The sequence below is a fragment of the Sander vitreus genome, chromosome 11 (assembly GCF_031162955.1).
Source record: "Sander vitreus isolate 19-12246 chromosome 11, sanVit1, whole genome shotgun sequence".
Taxonomy (NCBI): domain Eukaryota; kingdom Metazoa; phylum Chordata; class Actinopteri; order Perciformes; family Percidae; genus Sander; species Sander vitreus.
In genome coordinates, this window is record NC_135865.1 from 17,442,000 (window position 1) to 17,469,915 (window position 27,916).

At 40.6% G+C, this 27,916-nt stretch overlaps 1 protein-coding gene across 1 annotated transcript; it reads left to right on the forward strand.

Annotated features, from left to right (window-relative positions):
• Positions 1-140: 140 nt before the first annotated feature.
• On the forward strand, positions 141-27,814 carry LOC144525298 (FERM and PDZ domain-containing protein 4-like). Its single transcript, XM_078261988.1, has 17 exons — positions 141-471; positions 10,056-10,172; positions 16,371-16,531; positions 16,742-16,844; positions 17,928-17,973; positions 18,818-18,922; positions 19,936-20,043; positions 20,447-20,578; positions 21,141-21,260; positions 21,385-21,521; positions 21,812-21,938; positions 22,219-22,308; positions 22,397-22,579; positions 22,762-22,885; positions 22,972-23,952; positions 24,493-25,701; positions 26,107-27,814. The coding sequence occupies exons 1-17, from the start codon at positions 431-433 to the stop codon at positions 27,345-27,347; spliced, it is 5,025 nt and encodes a 1,674-aa protein (XP_078118114.1). The 5' UTR covers positions 141-430; the 3' UTR covers positions 27,348-27,814.
• The last annotated feature ends 102 nt before the right edge of the window (positions 27,815-27,916 follow it).

The window sequence follows — 27,916 nt, forward strand, 5'->3', positions numbered from 1 at the left end:
CACACACACACACACACACACACACACACACACACACACACACACACACACACTCAACATCCTCTCACATTCCTCATTCCTCTCTCTTCCCCTCTTATCTCCCACCACCATCGCCACCACTGTCCCTCCCTCCCTCTCACCGCTCCTGGCTCTGGCTCTCTCTGCCTCTCTCCAAAGCTGTTGTTACTGTGCGGCTCCCGCATATCATTCCACCGCGATGGAAATTAAATGAAGGTGGCTTAACGCAGCTAACAGAGGCATGCTTTGAAGGATGTAACCGGGGGAAGCTGCTCTGCCAGATCCTTCTCCATGGGCTGTGGATTTGCGCTGCTGAGGCGAGGACACAGCAATCACTCAGCCATGCAGAAGCCCAGACAACAGGACTAATCTCTCCACCTGACTTGTGGAAGCTCCACTTTTTTTTTGACACATGGATGTGTTCAGCTTTGTGAAGATGCCAAAGCTGTCAGGGTGAGTCCGATGGATGCTGTTTGTATTTGCCCGTCTCTGTATGTGGCTGTTCGTTTTCTAGTAGGTGGTGTTTTGTATGTTCATACAGGCACGATTTATAGAGTGACACAGGAATGGGGAGCTGATTAAAAATGCTGAGTTATTGATTGCTCAAGAGAGCAAGTTGTGCAGTCATGTATGATGTGAAATGAATGAGCAAGTGAGGTAGATGGGAGTGGGGAAGGATGCAGAAGCTGATGCGGTTCGCGCATCTAAGTTCATACATTTCTTATACTGCAGACAGTAGTCATGGTGTGTTGCTTACTGTGGTGTCATGAAACCATATATGTTCTGAAACACTACGAAGATAAACTGCATTTGTTTCAGATTTAAATCCCTTCAGTTAAAGGGCCACCGGTAATGATTGCCAATTCACAGTATGGAGATGTCAGTCATTTTCAAACATCATATTTTGGTGGTATAATGTAAATATATATTCTATGCAATTGAGTGTGATCTGTCTTTGGTCAGTAGAGTCATTAAATATCTGCGGTCATTTAATATGAGTGGTCAAGTTTGCTATGGCCAGAACAGGAAGATGAGCACTTATAGATGACGTAGAGAAGTTGAAAGCTTGATGCTTTACAATAAAAACAATAAAATAGTAAGAAAACCCCCCCCACCACATTATAGTTTACATTCTTATTTTCTTTATTTGGCAAATTTTAGTGTAGGAAAGAACTGAAAATAGGGATGTTTGTTTTTTAGTTTTTTTAAGTGATGGCAAGTATGTGGTATGTGAAGTACACGTAACAGTCTTGAGTATTTCATTGCTAGGGCAGACACCTCACCTTATGCACCCATGGGTCTGCTAGATTGAGTTGATCTGCCCCAGTGGACAGTAATCCTCCTTGGGGATTTGGCTCCATCAGAAACACTACAGACCAGTGGTGGTGGGAACCGCAGATCATAAACGGGAATGGTTAAATCAGATACTGTATGTGTCACAAGAATGCACACTGAGTGCATGTCATTTCACTTGTGAGTCATCAACAGACTGCATTCATTTCATTAGTTTTTTTGAACAGACTGAAAGACAAATTACAGCAATTTACTGAAGCATTGAGGCATAATATTTAACCTCAGTATTTAGTTCTTTTCTGTTCTATGCAAATCACATCTTCCTTTTTTTAACATTCCTGCAGGCATTTTCCATCAGATGATAGGACTGTTGTTTTCCAGTTAGTATCCCTCTACAGCAGCATTTCTGATGCGGCTCCCCATGGACCACCAACGTCACTGCATCCTGTCACTGTTAATAATGCCACACAATGCTATCCCTGATTATGAGTTACCACTGTTACACTGGCGGTTTTTTGTTTTGTTTTCTCCCTCTCAGCTGCCAGCAAGAATTTAAGTCAGCAGGATGCTGTTTAGCTAAGGCTACAGAGAAACCCACTGTATGTATTTAGAGGTGTACAAGAAAGGGAACGTTTTCTCTCATTGTCTCTTCCTTCTGCCTCGCAACGCCCCCAGACGTGTCTGCTGTCAGAAACAAAAGCATGCTCTTGCTTTCATTTTCCTTATTCTTTGTTGTGTTTAAATCTAGCAAATATTTTCACGTTTGATGTTCCTTTGTTGAAAGATGACTAACTCAACCCTCTGTCTTGTATCTCAAAAATCAAGTTTGAGCCATTTGACCAAAGTTGTTAAAGCTGCTCTATTTTGATCTTTTCATGCAGAACTTTGGCTTAAAGGGGAATTTAGGTATTTTCAACCTAGACCCAATTTTTCAATGTTTTTGTGTCTGAGTGACTACCGTTGATGTACGTCACACTGCAAGTGCTGTTTTTGCCACTGGCAGGCTCAGATTGCAAATACATTGCCATTATCCTGCCATGCTTTCATGTCTACTGAAGTCAAATTCAACACAGTAACTTTAGCTAATAACATTTCCTCTGCTCTGTCTGCAGCTCCATAATCTTTGAACAGCAATTTTCTTTAAGGAAATCTGCTTTGGTATAGGGTTTTTTGTCCTCTTTGGCTGGCAGTAGTCATCCCGGTCAAAATGGTCACTGCAAACCCAATGGTCTGCAAGGAGCAGTGTATGGACTGTAGTTTTAGGATCCATTTGTACTACTAGCTACAACTTCAGCCTGTCTGTATCCAACAAAGGTAAGGTTAGTCTATGGCAGCTACTCTTTCTGTACTCCAACTCCAACTACTGCATGGCGTTGGCGAGAACATGAATAATATAGAAGAACATTTACAGCTTATTTAGTTGAACTGCATGACTTCATTCCTGGCTGTGTTTTCCTATAAAAAAAATCTATTATGCCCTCCATTGTTTGACATGTTTTGACTGCAAACCTTTTGCACAAGAAATCACTGGTCTGGACATAAATTGATTAGCCTAAATGTTCATCAGAGTACACAAAGACCAAAAGAGCTGTCATTCTTAGCTGTTCACATCAGAAGCTCTCAGGGAAGAGTAGATCAGAAATGGTGCACGGTCAGAAATGGGAGCCAGCTGGCTGGTGGACGAGGTCTCAGGCAACCATTTATTTAGCTCTGTCCTTTAGAGCTTTTAGCATAAAAGCAGCGAGTAACACAATGAGGTGAATGAGTATACAAGTCTAGTTCAGTGCCTACAGGGTAAGTTCATCACTATATTTGCTTGATGTTTTGCTTGATGTTTGAGTACTGCGGAGCCCTGGGGAAAATGCAGAGTAATAATGAAAAGTTACGGTTTGGTTCATACGTCGGTTCAGACATCACGGTTCGGTTCGGTTCAATACAATGGAGGGAAAAGCATAACAAAAATGCAGAAGGCAAATTTTTTTTTTTATTGTGCATGTCTCAGGCTGTACCACCTAGTGTCATACAGTCTATCCCCTGAGCTAGCTGCAACAGCCTTTACTGTGTAAAGTAAGATGTAAACAGTAAACAAAGAGTACCCCACATCATCTCCAGACTCCATCTGTAACTTGTAAACAAAATAAGACAATCAGCTATAAAACTGGAACAGCATCTCTTATTTATGAAAGTACAAATTACATATATAAACAATAATAACAACAACAAATATGTGGACGGGATGGCATGTTGTAACGAGGTTCGAGCACATGCAGCAAATACTTGAAGCCCTATTTGTATTTGTATTTAAAGGCTGGTTAAGCACTGTAGGGAGGAGAAGTTGGACAGTTTTCTTTTGTCTCGTTCCAGCGATTGGTACAGCTGGGTGATGGCGTCGGATATGCATTAGCATGTTAGATGTATTTCCACTCACATACCCAACAACTGCTGAACAACACTGACACACAGTCCTCGTCTTATCCACCACTCTCTCGCCTGTACTACTGTAACTGACCCGAAGACCGAAGTTTTCCAGGCTGGGATGGCACCAGGCGGGAGGGCATGACACGGGAGGCTCCAGGCTTCATCCATACAGTCTCGAAGTTTTCCCAAACTTGCGATCTTAAAGAGGCCAGCGGGTCCTCTAACTCTTGTGGGTCGCCACCCCTCGCCATACTCATCCTTTACTGCTGCTATCTCTGACTCACTCACTGGAATGTCGACCTGCAAAAAACTGCATGTAGGCGGAGAGCTCGGCTAGCTTCAGAGCTAAGGCGGGGCTACAGATTAGGTGTCCTTAGAATCTGCGTATCCAACAGTAGTTCTGCATTACATTAGTTCCACATTACATTAATTAATTTGCACGCAAGTTTTATTTATTTTTATACCGTGTATTCTCCGTGTATATATATATATATATGTGCTGTCTAACAGGTTAACTAGATTCAGGGGGACTGTGAGGTTATTCACTGTAAAATAGCAAGAGTATAATGGTGGGTGGCCTGTTTCCCAGTTGCTGTTTTATTCCCACCCAGAAGAGATTAACTAAGCAGAAACCTTTCTATATAGAGGCACCAGAGAGCTGCTGAGGATAGTGCAGTTGCCCATGGCAACAATATCAGTGCTTCCAAAGACAAACACAGAAATACAATATTCAGTTGGAATAATGGGGAAAATAGGCTCTAAAATTCTCAAGTGAGTGTTATACTAATTCAAGTCATCCAGGCTCAGAATTGGTTGTGAAAATTGATTCTTGCATATAAGGAAAACAAAGCATTCCTTCTCTGATGTCATATAAACACAATGTAAAGTGGACAAACAACAGTGATGTGTAAGTCACAGAATGGGTGAGAAAAGTAGAATGAAATTGAACAATTTTGTATAACAACTTTTTGAATTTCATAACAGCTAAGCATGTATTAGCAGGGCACAATATAAATAGCAGATTAGACCATGTTTGATTGTGCTGCCATATTGATCAAAGGATTAGAGCCAAGGTGGTGGCTGGAGAAGTCAAGCAGAGGGCAGATGTTTTCTGAAACAAAAGCCAGTGTGTATGTGCTCTCAACAGGATGGCGGCAGTCTAAAAAGGAGTAGAAGAATAAGGCCTTTAATCAGAGAGGTTCTTCTCTGTCTGAGCCACTTCTCTGCTCTGCACCGCTGCCCAGCCTCCTCTGCTGTCTCTTCACAGATTTTATATCCAAACAGAATCACATTAGTGGTCTAGCTCTGTATAAATGTCTCTGTTTAACGCAAGAGCACAGACAGAGCAGCGTCATAGCCTCCTAGCCCTTTATCTGAAGTCATACTTGAAAAACTTCACTGCCTGTCACCCAAGGAGACTGAACAATAGTTTTTATTGTACTTTGTGAAGATTTTGGTGTGTGTTCAGTGATTGGTAATAATGAGATTGTCCTCCCCCGAAAAACGTTCCCATAAGTTGTTTGTTTAAGCACCAATTACGACTCATATTTACATTTATAGTGGCTTCTCCCTCTAGTGGCCTCCTGTAATTGTTACGGTAGCAATTTAGGAAATAAGGTAAAAATGTATAACACGTTTTTTTTTTTTTTTACATTACAGAACAAACATAAATATGCGACGTTCTGCGTCACGTGGGTAACCGGAAGTTAAGTAACAGAACAGATGATTTAAGCCCAACCACAATCTTTTTTCTAAACTTAACCAAGTAGTTTTGGTGCTTAAACATAACCAAACTGTGACCGTTTCACAACGTTTACGAGTTGTTTGAAACCGCGACTGTTATGTTCTATGCATGGGCGATTTTAGACCCTCTTTAGGGGGGCTCAAGCCCCCCTAAATTTCAACTCAGCCCCCCTAAAAATTATAATTATACAGTGGTGCTCATAAGTTTATGAACCCATGCTAAAGTTGACTAAAAAGAGGAATAAAAAAATCACCTTTTGGAAATTGATCTTAATGCCTTGATTAAAAAATTAGGAAAAATCCAACCTTTAAGGACACCAATTTTCTTTGGGAATGAATAATGTATCGTAAATAAATAAATGTTCTTCCTTAAAATACAGGGGCATACTATGCATCCTGATAAAGTTCCCCTGGCGTTTGGAATTAAAATAGCCCCACATCATCACATACCCTTCACCATACCTAGAGATTGGGGTACTTTCCATAAAATAATCTCTCAGTGCAAATCAAACTAGCTATTAGGCTAACTGAAATAAAACCATGCCAATCTCTAGGTATGGTACTTACTTATGCCCCCTGTATTTTAAGGAAGAACATTTATTTATTTAGGATACATTATTCATTCACAAAGAAAATTGGTGTCCTTAAAGGTTGGAATTTTCCTAATTTTTTAATCAAGGCATTAAGATAAATTTCCAAAAGATGATTTTTTTATTCCTCTTTTTAGTCAACTTTAGCATGGGTTCATAAACGTATGAGCACCACTGTAAACAATTTTTTTTAAATACATTTTAGTGCTTCAAGTGAGAGTTTGTGAATTTGTCTGTTAGTGACAAAGGACAAACAATTACCATTAACAGAAACGTATGGCCAATCGGAGGTGATTGTGCCAAATTCCCGCCTTTGGCTGAGTCTCTATCTAAACTTTCAGAGGGAGAGCAGGAGATGGTTGTGAAGTTTAATGTTTGTAGTCCCCAGAGAAGAAGTTAGTAATTCCATGGCGCAGATTAGAACCCAAGTTGAAACGTAAGCAACTAAAATTGCAGAATGTTAGAACATTGTGTCAAATTAGTCGTTATTACTGTGACTTATAAAGTGTAAAGTTTAGGGAGGGGGGGGTTAACACTTTTGCAAGGCACCGTATCTGTGTCACATTCCCCCCTAAAGGTCAGATCTTAGAATTGCCCCTGGTTCTATGGTTCAGATATAACAACGGTTTGGAGGACTTGTTGGTCATAACGTAAACAGGCACAAAGATGATCACTGATTTCAGATCCACAAACATGTAATGGATTCAAGAAATTAATCAAGATTTTAATTAATCTATCTTCAAATGTCTGTGTTGTGACAGTGTGGGTGTATTAAGTGTGTGTGTGTGTGTGTGTGTGTGTGTGTGTGTGTGTGTGTGTGTGTGTGTGTGTGTGTGTGTGTGTGTGTGTGTGTGTGTGTGTGTATTTATGCAGCAGAAGCTGTGCTGAATGTTGCTCAAACAAAAGTAAATAGCTTGTTAATACATTAGATCCTATGAGACTGGATCCCTATAATCAATCACACACACACCAAATTGGCTGCACTGGAAGAGAATAATGTGATGTTTGAGTGATGATGGCATATGTAAAGGAAAATTAAAATTAATATGGCTCTCTGAACATGTCCGGGATATTTCCCTGTCTCTCGCCCAGTGCATGGAAAGCCCTTAAGAACCAATAAAGAGTGCAGAGTTTGGTCCTCTGGCAATGAGCATGTAAATGTCAGTAAAAATGTTACCACGTGCAAATAGGAGTCATTGACGCAAACTCTCCTCAGAGGAAATAACTTCCTGAATAGCTCACGAAAAATTACATTTGTTTAATTTTCAATATGCGTAATTGCAGGCCTGTGGCACCAGAGGGTGGTTTCATATAGCCAACCCTCATGGAGATTGTCGATGTAAATTATTCAAACTAACTTGAGTGTCTGTGTTGGAATGTGCTCTTCTTAGCTGTGGCTTGTCTATAATGCATAGTTACTCCCTACATTAACAGGATTTCAGCCTTCATAACACAGCAGAATGCTTCTTCGCAACTAGCTTTTATTCAGAGATGAAAGCGAAAGTGAACTACTGTGATAAAGCAATGATCACATTGTTCATGCAATTTTTATGAAGGACTGAAAAGTGATCTTTTCCCCGTCTTGCAGACAGTACAATTAAATTCATATCTTCCAAATGATAGTTGCTGATAAAGTAACTGATAAAGTTGGATGACAGACTCTTCTGCCACTGTTCCTCTTCACAAAGATATCAAGATAGATGCACACAATGAAGTCTTTGAATACTATTGTGTTGTAGTCTTCCAATTTAGATCATACAACCTTGATGTTAGTTGCTGTGGTAACAGAGGCTTAGACTTTCATGTAGTTGCAATGCACTTTCAGTCATTTTTCCTTTTCCTTTTGTTGTTAAGGACTGTTAAAGATAATGTTTCGATTGCTACTTATTAGTAAAGTAAGCCAAATTCAAATGTAAAAAAAGTTGCTGTGCATTTTGCTATTTTAGTGCAATTTGTCCTGAGAGAAAGTACATTTGCTTCCAACTTCTTGTTCTAACTGTCCTCCCTCTGACTCTTGGGTAACTGATCATGAATTGTGCAGCATGGCTTGCCCACTTGGCGCTCGATTACTTAGTCCGATGTGACTATGCAGGCATCATTTATTGATGCTAGCTGAGTAAGATCAGTTTCACTGTCCACCAGAGGGTGAACCTTTTCAGCCTCTCTGTAAGCTGGAGTACTGCGACTCCACGGCATAATGCACCTCCCACTTGCAGACAAAGGAAATCAAAGATCACTGTATCTATGACTCTGCCGTTAATACAGACACACTGTGGCTGAGGGACAGAAAAATGGATTTTGTGGAAATTTTCAGCTTAGAAACATATTCTCAAGGCACAGCGTCTGAAACTGTAAGTACAACATGCTTCATTATATCGTAGACCTTTGGAGAAATGTCATTGCCACAGGTGTAATCCTGCAGAAATACTTTCATTATAGAATCAGATTCATAATGCTACAACCTTTTGACCTTTTATACATTACATCTGTTGACTAAAATGTATAAATCTGCAACATGAAACAGCTTTAGCTTTATCCCAGAGACTGAAATGGAGGCTACAAGTTGGATTCATCAATGAGGTGAATATGGCTCCAAGTGTCAGACAGTATGCAGTTGTGTCCACACACAGTATTTGAGCTGCAGGAAAAGTTTTCTAAATTAACACCACGGAGGCCTGCTCTCAGATAATGTACTGTATATCAAATAAATCCATTTCCTTGTGGAAACACAAAACCCCCCCAAACACACCACTGTATTGGGTAAGAATGAAAGATTGCTTCCTGTGTTTAGAGCCCAAATTCATATGTAGTGCTTAAAATAAAAACACAATGTTCAGCTACAGTACATGTTCTTTTATGAATTAGTTATGATTAATGCATTCAGTAGCAGTTGAAGTGACCATAGAATACACTCCATTGTGACATTATGTTGTGCCTAACTCTTGCACTGAATGGCTTCAGAACATTTTGTAACGTTTCTCTCAGCTTATACATAGTGTTGATATGTTGGGAATATTTTATTCATACCTCATGCAATGGACACGTGTGCCCATACAGACAGTTGTGTTCATGGGCACACCCTAACACTCTCATGCAGCTCCCAGCACCCTGCACATCATTTATTATCATCTGTACAGTAACTGGGAAAACATTTTAGAGGGAAAGAAAGAGGAGCTTTGAATAATGAATGCGAAGAGCCCTGTTACACGGCAGACAAGCCTTTGAAGTGACATAACTTACTGCCACTGCTTTCATAGCATCACCAGTGTGCAGACACAAAGACAGAGATAAAGGGAAGACAAGGAGGGGGGTTGCAGACAAAAAGACACATTAAAACATTTTAACCTATTACAGTTCTTCTGAATACCTTCACTCTGCCAACTTGTAGCACAGGGAAAAGGTTTCGAAGCAGTGGGTTTTGTTGGTAGAATCAGAAAAAACGTATTTAATCTCGGTTTTGATACTTTCATACAATAGACTGCAATTAATTGTTTTGTTTTGATGGTTATAGCTGATTCTATTCTCTGATAAACTGTATCTAATTGTCTTGGCATTGAGCAATCAAATAACCACTTTTAGAAGAAAAAAATCCTCTAGGCTTCTTTTATAAAGAATGTGCTGACATCTAGAAATAAAACCAATTTCATGCCTCTCAAAGCACAAGAGTGAGGCATGACAACTCCGCCTGTGTGACTAGCTTACGTAATTAATTTGATTTAGATTCACTGAGTGAACTGTGGCTATGAAACATTGTTTATCACGCTTGAATCAATTATCTTATCACTTGCGTTGAATTGCTTCATACCAGGCCACGACTCATTATGATTTAAATATCTCTATGAAAACTATTATTTTGAAATTAGTTAGATTAACTGATTTAGCATATAACCTCCAGGCTTGATGTTACAGGTGTTATGCAAGTAGGTTGTAATGAAACAGCACATTATGATCTATGATCTATGCTTAATTTCTCATCCCTTTCTTCCTCTGCAGCCACAGGACCAAATCATTAGGCCGGCCGCCCCCTTCAGGGACCTGGAGTGCTTCACAGGGACCCCCCAATGGATGGGACATGGGCAGCAATAGAGAGGGGCGTGACTGCTACATCAAGTAAGTGCCCTGTGTTTAAAGAAACAGAGTGGGAGCTTTCTCTGTCCCAGATGTTTCAGACGCTTTGCCAACCTGTGATTATTCTGGCCACGTCACTGCCTCCACACTGTCTCCATCTGTGCGTTCAGAATACTGATTCTCTGTTCCCTCCACTGCTGCGCACACTCTGCCACTGCCTACTCTCTCTCTCTCTCTCTCTCTCTCTCTCTCTCTCTCTCTCTCTCTCTCTCTCTCACACACACCCACAACACTCCACATGCAGTCTCCCAAATTCAGAAGAGGTCTTTTCAGTGTGTGTACGCTGCAAAAATCACCTGTGCAGGGATTTGTTTTGATCTGAGAGTCTGCATGTTCCCTAGAGGATGCTGGGTTGTTGTGTCATCAGCGTGATTGATCCTTCATAATTGGCACTTTTGGATATCTGTACTGGCAGGTAAAAAGAAACTCTGCACTGGATCTTTGTTTGTGTGCACATGCTCTAATGTAACAAGTGAGTGTTTTGCTTTTTCTGTTGATTTGGCTGTGATTTCCTTTCCCTGTGCACACTAGATTCTGACTGTCTGAAATGTTTGCTCCTTTCATTTGTTCACAAGATTGTCACTTCTTCTCCTTTTTACATTTATTATAATGCAACAACATGAACAGTAGCTTACTTTGAGTCCTAGATGCATCTATCTAATGTGAAAACATTGGTGTATTTGCATGGTAGACGGAATAGGAGGTGAGCACTTGTCACACATGGGTTATAGCACAAGAAGTGTGATGTCAGAGGAGTTATATAAGGAGCAAGAAGCAGGAGCAGTGCTGGATGCAGAGAGTGGGTCTGGATGAGGCAGATCATGGAGGCTGTTTTGGCTCCAGCTTTATCTTTCTAAATTTAAAGAAGGCTCATGAATAATCAAATGTCTGTTTCTGTGGCTGTCCATGGACATCTGAGTTTGTCTCTAGGGGGCTGATACTAAATTGTTGTATATCTCAGTGAACACATGTCTAATCTGCGTGACAGGAGAGCACATGAATAAAGCAGTCGCTATTTAATATTTACACTGAAACACATCGGAGTTAACATAGATGTAATGTAGTTTGGAGACTGCTGTGACTTTAGTCTGGAGGATTGATCAATAGAGTAGATAAAGAGACTTCTTCTTTGTAAAGACTGATCATGAGATGGCAGGATGGCGATTTCCTTTCACAGTACACAAAGATGTCAAAGTAAAATGAACAGTAGTTCCATCAGTACTTAAACTGACTTCATTAAGCCCATCATTAAGCCCATCTAAACATCCCAAATTTCCATTTGGGATGTTTAGAAAATAGACAGCAGCTAGTCCCCTAAAAGGAGGAATGACACAGCAAAACATATGCTAATAAAATCTGGCTGAGATTTCTTAATTAAAAGGTGGTGTTCCAGGCAGGGCAAAAATAACAGAACCAACAAGTTGTGAGCCATGTCAAAGCGGCCTTTCAGAACAAGAGTAACAGGATATTGCTTTTGGTAATGAGCTTACTCCAGAATCCGTCCAAAATATGCTTTAAGAAAGCAAGAATAAAAATAGTCCTTGTACAGTGAGGCCAGGATTTCATGCTACTCATTTTTGTTTATTGTGTTAACTGTAGAGCTCACATTGTGGTTTCTGATTGCTGTATAAAGTGTTGTGGAGCTACACTAGCAGCTAATGAGTATGATTAGGGACCATTAGATGCATGGCTGTCTGCACAATGGGAATCCAGCCATGTTTAGCAGGTGGCCGTGCAGGGGAGGTGACCGTACTCTTCCTGAATGCACAGGTCCATATGGTTTAGATTTGTGCACAATCTGTTGAGTTTGTCATTTGAGAGATAAAACTGACATATAAATCCAAACCAAATGTGTTTTCGAGGGACCTTCAGAAATGTAAAGTGATAGAGTTCACTATGCGGTAATTGTTGTTATGAGTTGTCGTATAATGACAAAACAAATTCCCTGCTTTAATGTTGGGGTGACAAGGGTGAGGACAAAATGTGTCATGTTAAGAGGCATTAGAATCAACTATATTATATTTAAAGAAATCGGGGTGGAAACAGAGAAAAGATAAACACAGCCGTGCCCTGCAGGTAGACCAGCAACCTGTATCTCAAACAGATACTGAACTGATACATTTGGAAAACACTTTGATTGTTTAAATGTCTGTTACATTTAAACAACTAAAAAACAATTTGTAAAAAGGATTAGTAAATGCACCAATTAATAATGCATTTATGCATGCTGGGTGTGGAAATACTGATGTGGGTGTGTTATAAATATTTGCCTACTCTCCATTATTAACCGGGTAGCCTCTGTATCCCTTTAATATCATACTGACATGATGTGAGAAACATATCATATAGTCAAGTCAAAGGCAGTAATATGGGAATATTAAACAGGGCCATAAATAATAAAGGTAGTAAACTTCTTTATTTGTTTATTTATTTATTTATTGAGTCTGTCTGTACATACAATAGCATTTCCCACCCTCACATTTTCATGCAGTCCTGTTCAATTATACAACACATCCCCTGTCACTTTTGTGTAATATAATAACACATTTCAGGGCTAATTGTTATTTTTACACATGGAAATGTGTTAAATAGGCCGCCAAGGGGAACTCATATGAACTTATTTGACGCAAACATGTTTTCTTATTTTTAAGATGACAGATTGAGTGATTCCTTCGATGACCCCAGGGGCTCACTCAGCTCATTATTTTCAATTAGCGCCACCTTTTTAGTCTTTTTACCGCAGGCTTGGCACACACCGTTGCCAGTCTTTCTGCCGGCCCATATTACTACTGTACCACACCGCCACAATTAGAGGCTTCTGTGTTGATTTAACACATGAATCAATTAATTTTACAATGGATGTGCAAAATTGGTTTTAAACAACTTTGAAATGGAACTATTTATGCCTTCCTTTCATATAGGCACAATGTGTGCAAAATGTGTGCATGTATGTGTGTGTTGGTGTGAGAATGAGTGAGCATTTTGTGACGTTTTGATGTGATGATACAGTCAGTTATTGTGGCAAATGTCCTACATGTTGTGACATTGTAGATCCAGTGATTAAAACACTTGAAAGAATCTAGCTAAATGGTTGATGGGTTTAGCCTTTAGCTTCTTGGACAGCCATTTTTAAAAGCCCTTTTTACAGATTTTTACAATAGAAGTTAGCACAAAGACTTGCAGAATTACAATGCCGGTTGACAAAGTGCATTGTTATTTGTTTTTTACAGGTGGGATTGTAGTTTGTTCATTTTTTTTTATCTTAGTCTCCTATTTTAATTCTTAAAAAAGACTGATTCTGAAGAAAGGGTTGTCCAAAAAAAAAAAACAGTATGTATAAACAGTCTAAAGTCAAATATATCTGCCAAGAAACAGCCTCAAACACAGCACTCCACTTCAACATTTGTATGCGGGAAGGAAGGTGTGATTTTATCTCTTAATTACACCTTAATGCAGATGTGTTACCAAACCCACCAATGGAACACTTAGGGCTATGTCATTTTTAATTGAAACAAAGAGGATAATATCTTAATTGCAAATACATTGTTTATGGCCTCTGCATAGTACTCACACAGTACTTATTATTTAAGCTTGTGTGTTTTATGGTCTAAATTGAATCAGTAGCGCATTACTTTTGAGGTATTTGTTTAATTAACATAAAAACGAGATTGCCAGCATCCGTGTGCCAGCGGGTCAGATTTAACACAACATCTGCTGGATTCTTTTATAACACAAAGACAAATTTCTTACAGTTAAAACAACCTATTCCGTGAAGATTTGTTTGCTACTTACCATTTGTTATTGTGGTACAGCAACATCCCTTCAACTTAAAGAGCATACCAGCCCTCAAAATATTTGTATCTTCAGCTGAAATACCTTCTTTAGATTAATCTAGCTCCTTTTACATCAGCCTATTAGACACCAGGCTCTTGTTCATCTTGAAAAGAAAGTGGCTTATTAATCTGGAACCAAAAGAGGAGACCATTTGGTTCATTTAGGGAATCGTTACTGTAGAAATCAGTTGTATAACAAGATTTAGATTCAGATTTTTAAAGCTCAGCAAAGTCTCTTCCCAACTATAGCTATGTAATGTAGACCTCTTCACCCCACTCCAAACATTAAAGGCCCCTTTTTACAAGAATTGACTATAAAGTCAATGTTCACATGGTTGTAATATTGATCCTACATTATTTTCTTTTGGATGAGAGTTATTTTGAGGGCTGAGCTTTTGGTTTATAGATGTAAAACTATCTCTTTGATTTCAAGTCTTAGTTCTCTGTAAAGGTGGATGTGAGAGCATCACAAAGATTGGGTTCACTTCTAGGCATGATATGTAGGCATGATATACAGTATGTTCACTTCAGGACTGATGTTTCCACTTCCTGTCATCTTTCGTTATCTTTTTAGCAGCTGCAGTTCACATCCTAATGACAGATCACATATTCATGATGTATTTCTGGTTTCTAGCTCTAGGAGGGAATTGTTAAATCCTCATCTCAGTCTAAATCTCAGTTGACAATCACTTATCTTTGAACATCTTGTTGAATCAGTTTTTTTTTTCTCCTAGTATCGGGATTGCGATTGACAGATCTCTCTGTGTCTTTGTGCAATGAAAGATTAATTGTTAGTATTTAGTGGTGAATAGTACATGTGTCAAGGATAACTGTGAATCACACACTGTCTGCCCCCGGCTTAAATTAACCAACATTGTTGGCACCATACGGAGCTGCTGCTGCTACTTTTGCAGCCAGAGAAAGTGGAGAAACACTGTAAAAACTCACATATTATGTGAAAGCTACATGCAGTTTGTGCATCATCTTTTGAGCTAGAGGAGAGAATAATAATGATGTTGCAAGGACGAAGTAAAGTGCATTGATCAGGGTGACTGAAGGAAATGGTCAAATAAGGTACAAACCATACAGTCTTGGTTTGCAGCCAGCAATTAATGGCAGGATTCAAGATAGCAAATCTCAAACTCAGGCAGGCAGGAGGCTTTAACAGCATGACATACCCACATCATACCTGTCCTGCATCTTTATTAGTGTGGCAAGGCAAAAGCCTATTCTGAAGCATAACAGTGTGAGTACTACAGAAAACTGCAACTGCTCCTTGGTAAAGCACACAGAGGATATCTGTGAGAATAAAAACATTGGAGCTTGGTTACGAGCACCCACTTGTTCTATTTTTGCAGCATTGCACTAGTTCCTTATTTCAAAACCATATCTTGCATCTTGTCTTGAAACATTTGGGATTTAAGTAAAGGTAAAAAAGGTAAACAACTATTTCTATACAGTTAGCAGTTACATGAATTGCTGTCCCCTTTATGCAAACAGCTTTCTCCAGTCTGAGCTGCAGTTTGATTGTCTTTAGGGGGGATTTTTCTTATATATACTAAGACAAATCCCCCCTAGAGACAATCAAACTGCAGCTCAGAGATTATGTACCCAAAAGGAAACTTTGTCAACTTTTTCTGTTTGTTCATTTCACTTCAATTTTATTGCTGCAAAATGGGATTGTCAAGCAGACAAACTGGCCAGCACATATATAATAAAAGATCGATACTTGCCGTCTGTGTATCGATACACTATTGCCACGGAAAATATCGCGATATTATGCTGTATGGATTTGATTCCCCCCACCCCTAATTAAAATTTTCATTATTGCCCAGAAACTTGTCATAAATACCCATCATAAGTTCCCAGGGTGATGTCGTGACTGACTGTCCTCACAGTGAACAAGCTCAAAGCCTAACATTTGACTTTATCAATTAGTCAATTATCAAAATAGTAGCTGAATTTATCATTTATTTCTGTCAATTGACTTATTGATTAATCAACGAATTGTTTCAGCAGCATTACAAACTATTGCACATTTAGGTTCAGGAATACTGACAATTTAATTCCAGTTGTTCTGTCTTCTCCGCAACATGTTTTCTTATGTACCCAATATTCAAAATCAAATCTATCGCTCGTTTGGTGTAATGACCGAATACATTTTCAATACAATTACACAAACATTAGCAATGACATTTTTAAATTCTTATAATATGAAGTATTTATGAAAATTTTACATTTCTGTTTTCCTTGATACACTAGCAGTGGCTTCAGTGCTTTACAATGTAACAAATACAACCAGTAGTGATGACGAAAGCAGGAAACATCCTTTTTATTCTTCCTACAGCCACGTCTCCCAGAGCAGCTCCCTGGAGGAGGTTCGCCTGGACGGGGACAAGTTTGTGCCACAAGCGCCCCGGAAGGTGGAGATGAGACGAGATCCAGTGCTTGGCTTTGGATTCGTGGCAGGCAGTGAGAAACCTGTGGTGGTCCGCTCAGTCACGCCAGGTAAAGTGACGAAATCCTCCAAAAAGTAGCCAGAAAGGAGAGAGTATAAAACCCACACAGGCTGTAGTTTACGTGGATGATTCATTGATTTTAACAGAGCTCAATGAGTAAGCATTCATTAGAGCCTTGAGCCACAAGACAGGAAATCAAGAAAAATGGCATGACTGTGCACAGCTAGTACCACTTCACTCTTGTTTGGTTTGTTGACAGGGGGTCCATCAGAAGGCAAGCTGATCCCAGGAGACGAGATCATCATGATTAATGATGAGCCAGTCACTTCAGCACCCAGGGAAAGGGTTATTGACCTTGTCAGGTATGACACTACATTAAGGTGAGATGTCATTTGCCTGCTGTTGAACCTGTTGTTGATAATTGTATAGTGCCTATAGAAAGTATTGACCCTTTTTGGACGTCTTCATGTTTTATTGTCTTACAATGTTAAATCAAAGTAGATTTAATGTTGTTGTTTTATACACTGATTAACAGAAAACGGGACTTACATGTAATGTTGAAGTGAAAATGTACTGTATTTCTACAAAGTGGCCCTAATTAATTATAAATATAAAATACAGTATTCACCTGCTTAAATAGGACACACCTAAATCCTCAATATCACAGCCAATTAGTTTTATAATAAGTTAAACATGTGCAGTCAAAATACATCTGTATCTGGAATTTCTGAATCAGCATTGTAAAGTACACCATGACAACAAAGGACCATTCCAAGCAACTTAGAAAACGGGTGTCAAAAAGGCACGTTAAGTCCCCTATGAGTCAATGCTGTAAAACAATAAATCATGAAAACTTCCAATGAAGGTGAATACTTTATATAAGCACTGTAGTTCACTTTTGTGAACAATGTAAATAATCAAACTACTTCTCTCTTACAGTTTATGGACATATTGTAGATGGCCACAATACCTCAACTATCCAGAATAAGCTTCTTTTTTTTTTAAACCAAATATTTCGGCTGGGCAGATGTGGTACATTGTTGTAGCCATCTGCTCCATTCACCATGGTGATGTTTTTTCATTAAATGAATATCACTGACACAGCTGAGTGGCTGACTGTGAGCGCTTGGTCCTCGTACGAGCTGTGTGGCAGCCTGTCAACAGTACATTAGTACAGGGAAAGGTGCTTTCCTTTGTGGCCCATGTGGCCTTGTATGGCCTCAGTCTCTGCAGTAAAACTCTGCACTATGGAGGCAAGACAGGCTGCCAGGAGCATCTCTGGGACACAATGGTCCTTGTGCTACCGTCCACCATGATGTCCTAAAAATAACAGTAACTGGAAGAAAACTGAAATGAATTCAGATTTCTCTTAACCACATTATTTTATTTTGTTTAAATCTTTTATGAAAAATAATTCTTTATTTAAAAATGTTTGTGTCTTGCAGGAGTTGCAAGGAGTCCATATTGTTGAGCGTTATTCAGCCGTGCCCAGTAAGTTTCTCCATTCCCTATGAATGAAATCAAGTACATTCCAATAGACTGTTTGTGTGTTTGGAGCTGATTATTTTGTTGACTCTGTGAAAGCATCATTAATCATGCCATATGTTTGTGCTGGCACTGTATCAGTGAGGCCTTAGCTGAGTGTTAGAGCCCCGCTAACTCAAAGGGAGTCCAATTGCTGCAGTCTTTCCAAGTCTTCTCATGTTTTAGCGTCAGATCCTCGCAAGACCTCATGAACCTGCCACATCAAAAATGACTGGAGTCACAGGGCACCAGATGGTTGTGAACGCACAGTGCCAGGAGCATATATCTGGCCTTTGTTTACAGTTAACATAATAAGTCAGTGAAAATGAATGAATTATGCTTGAATTCCCTCCGAAAGTACGTACGCATAGAAAACAACATAAATGCTGTTTCTTCTTCAGTTCATTGTGCATGCATCAGTTTGTTATTTGGAGGCTCATCATGACAAGTGTACAGTCTTTAAAAAACAGCCACTTAACATCTTGAAAGCAAATCTGATTTGCAGGGGAAAAAGTCATGGGTGTAGTATTCCACAATACTCAGAGGACCAAGCAACTCGTATAATCCAGCCTGTAATTGCTTCGGTTTACCAGGCAGCCTCAATGACACACCGGCAGTGAGGGTGTCCTCCCTCTCATGCCCTTACACAGAGCCTCTCTAATTGCATCAGCACTGAGTGGAGAAATGGGAGGTTGTCATGTTTCAAGAAGGCAACATGCCCTTGAATTGTGTGGAGCTGAAAAAAAATACATGACTCATAAAGAAACTGATTGTCCTTTAAAGTTTTATTTTCCTTCTTTCCCTCCAAAAGTCACCCAAATCGGCATTCATCAGCGCAGCCAAAAAGGCCAAGTTAAAGACTAATCCTGTTAAGGTCCGCTTCGCTGAAGAGGTCATCATCAATGGCCAGGTCCCCGTAAGTCACACTGGACACTGAGTCATTCTGTACACATCAATGTTCCGAACAGGAGACGACAGAGGCAGACTTGAACTCTAAAAGTGGGCATAGTGCAGAGTGAATATATCAGAAATCACTAATGGAAAATGAAGACACGCATGAGCAAGAAATGCACCTCCTCCTCTTACACGTTTTCATCATTGGAATGAAATAGTGAGCACGTGGGTATGATTGACAGAAAAAGGGGGACACTCACAGAGGGCTTCCCTGATTTGTTGGATGTATCACACAGACAAGAGACTTTTTAGAGAGCAGCAACAAAGTAAGCAGACTACGAGGCAGTCATATCCTCTGAGCTAAAAGGACAGCATCATACATAAATCCAAAAAGTGTCATGGAGATTAAATTAAATGTGAAAACATACAGTACATGTTTGAAGAAATAGTTTGACATTTTGTGAAATATGCTAATTTCCTTTTTTGCTGAGAATTAGATAAGAAAACATATACCACCAAATACCAAAATAGACACCACTCTCATACAGTATCTGTATCTGTTTAATATGAAGCTACAGTCAGGAGAGCTTAGTTTAGCATACAAAATGGAAGCAGGGGGAAACAGCTTGCCTGGATCTGTCCAACAGTAATACAAAAATCTTCCGACCAGCAACAATTAAAGCTCATTAACTAACATGTTATATGTGATTTGTTTAAACCGTTCAAAAATGTGTAAAAAGGACTCGTTGTGGTGCTAAGCTAAGCTAACCGTTTGCTGGTTGTAGCTTCATAATTACCAGATGGAAATGAGAGTGTATTCCAGCAAGAAAGGGTATTCCCCAAGATGTGGAACTATTCCTTTAATTTTCCCTAGAGTTACTTCACTTTTGATTTTTTTGAATGTGAAATAATTTTCCCATAGGGGTCTTCTAATTTCCGAATCTTCCTCCCATGTACTTTACCTACAGTATATAAACATCTTCCAGATAGAAAAAGTGAGCTTTGTTGATCAAATGATTGCTATTCCATCCTCAGGAAACGGTGAAGGACAACTCCCTTCTCTTTATGCCAAATGTTTTGAAGGTGTACCTGGAGAACGGGCAGACTAAATCATTTAAATTTGACAGCAACACATCCATTAAGGTAGGTGCCGGAAAGAACCTTGCATCACTGTGAAATGCTGTTGTGTAATCTGAAGTGATGTCCAGTTTAAATGTTAAATGTTATTTACAGTTGCACTGCACATAATAAAAGTGCAAACTCCTATCTTCACTACAGCCTTCAGAACCTTGTGAACTGAAAATATAATTCAAACAAAATGTTAAAGCAAATTAACTGTGCAGAAGGGAGAACTTGGTCAGCAATACACATACATTTGTTTTTTTTCTATTGCAGTTGAAATACTGATTGTATGTTCAGTTCATGTTTCTGCGTGTGTTCAGCCGTGAAAATTAAATATGGCCTTGGCATTGAGCTGAGCACAAGCAGGCTGCTGCATCTGCACGGTTCTCATAATGTATTAACTATGACTTTGTCTGTGTGAAAGGATGTCATTTTGACCCTGCAAGAAAAGCTATCCATTAAGAGCATCGAGCACTTCTCTCTGATGCTGGAACAAAGAGCTGAGGGGTCTGCCAGCAAACTCATGCTCCTGCATGAGCAGGAGATGCTAACTCAGGTGAGATAGCTCTCATGGGTGCTCCTAAACAGGAGAGGCAGTTAAATAATAGACCTGATGACAAAACAGAGGGAGGATACCACCCTTGTCTTCAGTATTCAGCCAAGTATTTTTTTTTTTGTATTCATGCTGTAGTACAACAGGAGCAAAACTGCAGGCATAGTTTGACATTTTGGGAAATATGCTTATTCACTTGGTTGCCAAGAATTAGAGAAGACGAATACATCTCTGAAATAGTCCCTGTTTTTTGTGAAAGAGATTGTGTTGTGAGTGATTTAGATGTGCTAGTACGTGGATTTATTTACCTTTGGACAGAGATAGGCTAGCTGTTTCCCCCTGTCTTTAACTAGTAGTCTCTAACTAATCCTTGAAACCCTGTTAAAATTGTTTATTAATCTTGACATACATGATTCAAGTTAACATCAAATGTTGCATATAATGCACCGTCACTGTTCTTATAAAAAAAAAAATCTTAAAACGTGTAAACTCTTGTTACTAGATATGTTGCAGACGCAAACACTTGACTAATGGGTCCCTCGTTATCTTCTGACTTGTGCTCTAGGTGACACAGAGGCCAGGGTCAAACAAGATGAAGTGCTTTTTTCGCATCACTTTTGTCCCAAAGGATCCCGTGGACCTGCTTAGGAGAGACGCAGTAGCATTTGAGTACCTCTATGTTCAGGTGAATCTCACCATATGCAGATAACACTTAACACATACAGCGTAGTTTATGGTGAAAGTTTGCAATTAATGATAAGGAGTAACTGAAGTGTAACCTCCTGTCCTCTCCTTCTCGGCTCCTCCAGAGCTGTAATGATGTGGTATTGGAGAGATTTGGGTCAGAGCTGAAATACGACACGGCCCTTCATCTGGCTGCCCTGCAAATGTATATTCTAACCATCAATACCAAGCAGTCCCAGAAAGTTTCCCTCAAGTATATTGAGTAAGTAGATTGGATTTCACACCGCACCATGTAAATATAGAGTCATTTTGGTTTTTGGTTACTAAGTCCAGAATGCTCTCATACAATGAAACAATGTATTGTTTACTACTGCAATGCCAGAAGATACATTCCTGCTGGTTAGTTAATGATTCTGATTGTACCCTGTCACTTAATCAATTCACCTTCACCTCTGGGTGAATCAATTGATCAGCGGTCAAGAGTGATGACTTGACTGTTTTTCATAGTGATTGAGCGGCGTTCTCTAATCTTTATGAATTGTGTGTCTGCAGGAAGGAGTGGGGTCTGGCGTTGTTCCTGCCTCCTGCAGTTCTGTCTAGCATGAAAGAGAAGAACATCAAAAAAGCCCTCACTCACATCCTCAAAACCAACCAGAACCTTGTGCCCCCTGGTAAAAAGGTAGAGTATGCTACCTCTTCCCTTTTTCTCTCTTCCTCTCTCTCTATCTTTACAGTAAGTCTCTCAATTTCTCTCTTTGCCTTTCAGTACGTCTGAATAGACTCTTTACTACCACCTAGTGGAGTGTTCAGTTTCAAAATAATGGTGCTGGGTGGTTGCTTGAACAGACAGTGCTGAACCTTTTTCCTTTTTTTGAACATACATTCTGCTGTAAATACCTCATTGCAGTAATTTCAGCTTGTATCTCATCCTATGTGTCTTGTTTCCTCCCCCATTCCAGCTGACTGCCTTGCAGGCAAAGGTCCATTATCTGAAGTATCTCAGCGATTTGAGGCTGTATGGAGGACGAGTTTTTAAATCCACACTAATTGTGAGCGAACCCACTTTTTCACCTTTTATGCAGCCAGTGTGTGGCACAAAGTGATACATGTGCTGCCTCTCTCTTCCCCTTTTCACAGCAAGGCGAGAAGCACACAGAAGTGACATTGCTGGTGGGGCCCAAATACGGCATCAGCCATGTGATTAATACCAAAACAAACCTGGTGGCACTTCTGGCTGATTTCAGTCATGTCAATCGTATTGAGATGTATACAGAAGATGAGAACAGGGTTAGAGTGGAACTACATGTTCTGGACGTGAAGGTTAACAAATCCTCTTCTTTAAAAAATATAAAAGCATGTGCTGACTGGTTTTGTGAATATTTTCTGTGGTTTCACCTGAACAACACCAAGTCTGTTTAGCGGCCATTACAATGTTATTCTACAGCCCCACTTTCCCATTTATTTTGCGTTCATTGTCATCTGCTTATCTGCCTCTTTCACAGCCCATCACTCTCTTAATGGAGTCTGTTGATGCAATGAATCTGGCCTGTTTGACTGCTGGCTACTACAGATTACTGGTGGACTCTCGGCGTTCCATCTTCAATGTGGCCAAAAACACAGAAATAAGTAAGTCTGAAACAATTAAAAGATGACTCATCAGAAAGTGTTGTGTTTAAACAAGTCCTGTTTCATCTTTTGGTTCCTCTTTGCAGGCAATGCAGCAAGCGTAAAGCAGACCTACCAGGCCATTGAGTGTACATACAGCACACCCCATAAAGGATTTGAAGACAGAAACAACCAGAGATGCAACCAAGATTATTCTGACCAGGAGTGTGAATACCTCCAGCATGGGAGATTTGAAGGCCAGCGAGTCTACATTACTGAGATCCACCAACCCCAACACTCAATGCACATGGCAGAGAGGGCAGAGTGCTACAGAATCCCTAGCTCCCAAACTTACCTCAACGTCCCCAGGCCCAAACCCCAAGACTCCTCCAGGAGTGCAAAGGTCTCCTTCATATTTGGAGATCCTCCCTTAGACAGTGTAAACCCCCAAAATCTGGGCTACCAGAGACTGATGGATGAGAGCCCAGAGATGTTAGACAATCACAGCCATGTGTATAGGCGTCTCGAGGATGACTATAAGATGATGGATGCCATAGAAGATGGGGACGGGTATCAGTACTCCACCAAAATCTTTGGTCCTACTGAATGCATCGAGGAGCCGCTGCTGCACGATATCTGCTACGCAGACACAACAGATGACGCGGAGGATGAAGATGACATCAGCTGTGAGGAGGACATGGTGATGAGTGACATTGACAAGCCTATGTTACTCTCACTCTCAGGGTCCAGCGATGACATCATTGACTTGACCTCCCTCCCTCCCCCACCGGACGGTAATGATGAGGAGGACAATGACGTACTGCTGCACTCTCTTAACCTGGCCATCGCTGCTCCTCCTCCCGGCTTCAGGGACAGCTCTGACGAGGAGGAGCAGCAGCAGGGGGCCAGCACTCGGGCCCAGGGGCCCTGCAATGATATCCCAGTGTCTCTTATAGATTCAGTGCCCGCCCTCGGAGCAGAAGGCCACGGCGAGCCTCTGAACGATGCAGTGGTGTCCACCTTACAGGCACTCGAGGCCCTCGCTGCGTCTGAGGAACAGAGTCCGGCACAGTCCGAGAGTAGCACAGGTTCTCCTTACACTATTGTAACGTTCATCCATTGACACCGCACATGTTCCAGCCATTCACTTTTGATTTGTCATTGTTGATTTTTTCAATAAAGCCCATTTTTTCCTCTGTTTCCATTTGTGTATTTCTTCAAACAATTGTGTTCATTACAGTACCATTTATTTTTGTCAAGAGTTGTTGGTGTTTTGTGGATCATTTTGTTTGTTTTTTACATTTGCACACTGCACAATGTCAAATTTTTGTTGCTAATATAGAAAAAATCAAAACAGCCACCCATAGCATGCTAATTGTAATTATTTGACTGTTCTCTATCAATACTTTACAGATGCCTTAATTTGATTGTAGTTTTAAGTGCTTATTATATATTGATTTATATTTATTATTGTCTATGTTATTCCAAAGTAATCATTCACTCCGCATTTCTCCCCAGACATGCTGCATTACCATTAACCATATTTGACTCATCCCTTAATCTGTGATATTTCTCATGTGCCTCAGATGAAGTTGTTAATTAAGTGTTTGTCTTTCTGTGGTACACAGGTGTAGAAATATCACGAGCATTTAGTCCTGAGTCCTCAGATTCTGGCAACGAGACAAATTCCTCTGAGATGACAGAGAGCTCCGAGCTGGCCGCTGCTCAAAGACACTCAGAGAACCACCTGAGGATGCATGTAGCCATGACAGAAGGTTACCACGCTGTGAACGAGGAAAAGACAGAGGTCGCTGCACCTAGTGATGGTGGTGCGGGAGCTATGCCGTACAACACCCAGGAGCATCAGGATGAGGAGGCTAAATCATCTGCCGTTGCCTCCTCCCAGATTTTTCACTCCGATGGCGGTGAGATGGAGCCAGAGACAATGGAAATAAAATCAGTCAGTGAATACTTCACTAAGATGCACATGGGCTCAGTAATGAGCAGGCAGAGAGGAAAACAGAGGATGGCAGAGAGCAGAATGCAAGGAGTTACCTGTGAATCCTCTGACAGATCTCACACGACTTCTCACGACTCAGCTAGAGAGGAGGCCCCTCATCTTGTTGGGAAGTATAACGCTTTCACTGTGAGAGATTCCTACTACATGAATCAACTTGATCTGGGGCGAACTCACTTTAAAGACATGCATCAAAAATGGCAGCAGAGAGTGCCCGAAAACAAAATGGCAGAAAATCTCTCTCCAGATGGTGTGACTGATTCACAGGCTTTCCATGCAGACAGGTTGACAGTAAAGGAAGAGAAACAGGACTCAGATGAAAGAAGCCAACAGTTAAATGCTCATCTCCAGTCTCCGTCCAAAGGGCCTGCCCTTGCAGAAGGAGATGCCACTTCACAGGACAATGAGCAGCAGCAAATTAAAAGTCCACCATTGGATCATCATGTCACACGGTTATATGAATACCACGTGAGCAAGCGCATGTCATCGATACAGAGTGAAGGCGTTAATTCTCTCCAGAGCTCGCAGTGTTCCTCTATAGACGCCGGTTGTAGCACAGGCAGCAGCAGCTGTGTCACCCCCATGGATTCTCCTCTTTGTGCCACAGACAACATGCATGTACTGTCAGAGTCCTCGCTCAAGGGGCTGAGTTATGTTACTGCTGAGGAAAAACATTATGGGCCCCCAAGTCAGGGGAGGTTTGGCCATCCCATAGACCCCACTCTGCTGAGGAAGATCCACGCAGCTACCAGTGCTGAGCCTGGGTTTGGGATTACACGAGATAGCAGTCACCGAAAGCCCAAGATAAAAGAAACCACAGGTAAAACTAAAATGGAGGGTGCTCTCTCTTTTCTTTTTCTGTGTAAGTGCATAAAAGGAACAACAGGGACATTTCCCTCATTGCAGGCAAATAAGGGCAGGAATATATTTTATATCGTCACTCAGTTCCCGAAAAATTACAAAAACAAACATTTTTCTAATTTTTCTTAGTCTCTTTTAAATTAAACAACAAACATTAAAATATATCCCTGCCTTCATTTGAGGAGTTTTCTAAAAATGTCACTTTTGTTCTTTCCATCTATTTGACCCTTTAGGAATTAACAAGTATGATGCATATCATAATTTCTGTAAACATAGTACACGTGTTATTATTATTAAAGATGAATATGTGCTGTTAGGGAGATGCTTAACAGTTCTCTTTGTTTTCCTACTACCCCTAGTGTAGCTTGCACACAGCTGAAGAAGGTTGGGGAAGAGTCATCTTTAGCTCTCTGTAATGAGACCAGTACCACCACCACAACCACATCACCATCATCATTAAGAAGTAGCACAGAGTCCAGAGGGCTAACACAGGCCAGCCCCAAGCCCGACCCACACGCCCTGGCTTTCCCCTCAAGCGGATCTTTATGTGACCCTAAAACAAGCAGCATCAGGAAGCCACGCAGGGATCGGATGCTCAGGAGAAGCTGGAGTACCATAATGCCAAGTTCCAGGAGTTTAGAAGCGCTGATAGAGAAGACCAGAGCCACACTTACAAGGAGGAGTGGTGGTCAGAATTTCCCGTCTCCAGATCACCCCAAAGTACAGAGGATATTCTCTGCCAAAACCTTGCCCAAGAGCTTGTCCCAGGGTTCTGTCGCAACTAATTCGTCTGGTAGAAGGCTGCTAAGAGGAGCCTCCCTGTTGCTGCCAGAGTCAACAGCACCAAGGCTGGATGTAGGTACATGGAGGTGCCATGGGCCGTTCAGTCACTGCTTCCTGCGGAGAAAGAAAAACACTGATGGTGATGATGAAGACCAAGAGATGCACTCACATGCTCTGTTCTCTGTCAGCTCGGTTTCTTTCAATCGCGAGAAAAACACAGTCTTGAAAGCTGACTGTAAAGCTGAGCAGAGTAAAATAAATGCAGCTACGAATAACATGAGCCTCGAAGCAAGGCTAGCTCGTGTAAATTCAATGAAGGGAAAAACCTACAGCCTTCATACAGGGTTCGCACTTACACGTAAGGATGCCTTAGAGATGGCTGGCGTGTTGCGTTCCAGCGTCGGCGACTGGTCCAGAGGTGCAAGACGAGAGGTCAACGAGGCTGACATGGATAACTCCTCCCAGCTGCTTTTCATGCAGGCGAAAGTGCTGAGCCGTGCCTGCAGTCAGATGGGTGTAGAGTACAGCAGCCCAGAGGAGTTACTGCTCACTCTGACGCACAGCTTCCACACACTCTGCTGCCTAACGCAGGCCTGCATGTCACTGGTGGAAGGCCTGAGCACCGAGAGAGAGCGGCGTGAGGTGGTAGCCAAGGTGGACGCGGTCGTCATGAACTATGTGTGTTTGCTGAAAGCTGCTGAGGCAGCTTTGGGAAGCTCCCCCAGTGACCAAAGTGTGAATGCATTGACACATCACTCTGCCTCCATGTCTGCTATTATAAATGCACTAACTCACTCACTGAAAACACTGCTCAACAAATAAACTGTTGTTATTTTTGCCCTGATTATTGATTTTAAAGCCATACATAAAAGACATGGGTTTAACAACCAATGTGAACTGCTGTGAAAAAAACTTGCCTTGTGTATACAATATTTTATTATGTAAAGTAAAAATACAACTACTGTATATGAATTATTAAAGTTTTGAATAGATTATATTAAGGCCTCTATGAAGAAGAATATGACCCTCCTCTCAAGTATATTATCTAATATTATATAATAGGGATTATTTTCAAGATGTATTGGTTATATTAGGGGTTCAACATTTAGATTATTACAACCTTATTGGTATCTTGTTTATACATTGTAAGAATATATATTATGTTGGAGAAATGCATACACTATATACAGCTCTAGACAAATCACTGCGCAGGACAAGACATGATCAATCAAGTAACACATGATTTTTTCATTGGCTGGATTCACCTTTATTTAATGAATACTTTACACATGAACACTGAGTACTTTCCTGTTATTTTTTGTGAACATCATTAAAAAGATTAAAACTTTTAAAAAGTCTTCTCAAATTCTTTTTGTTCTATTCCATTACCA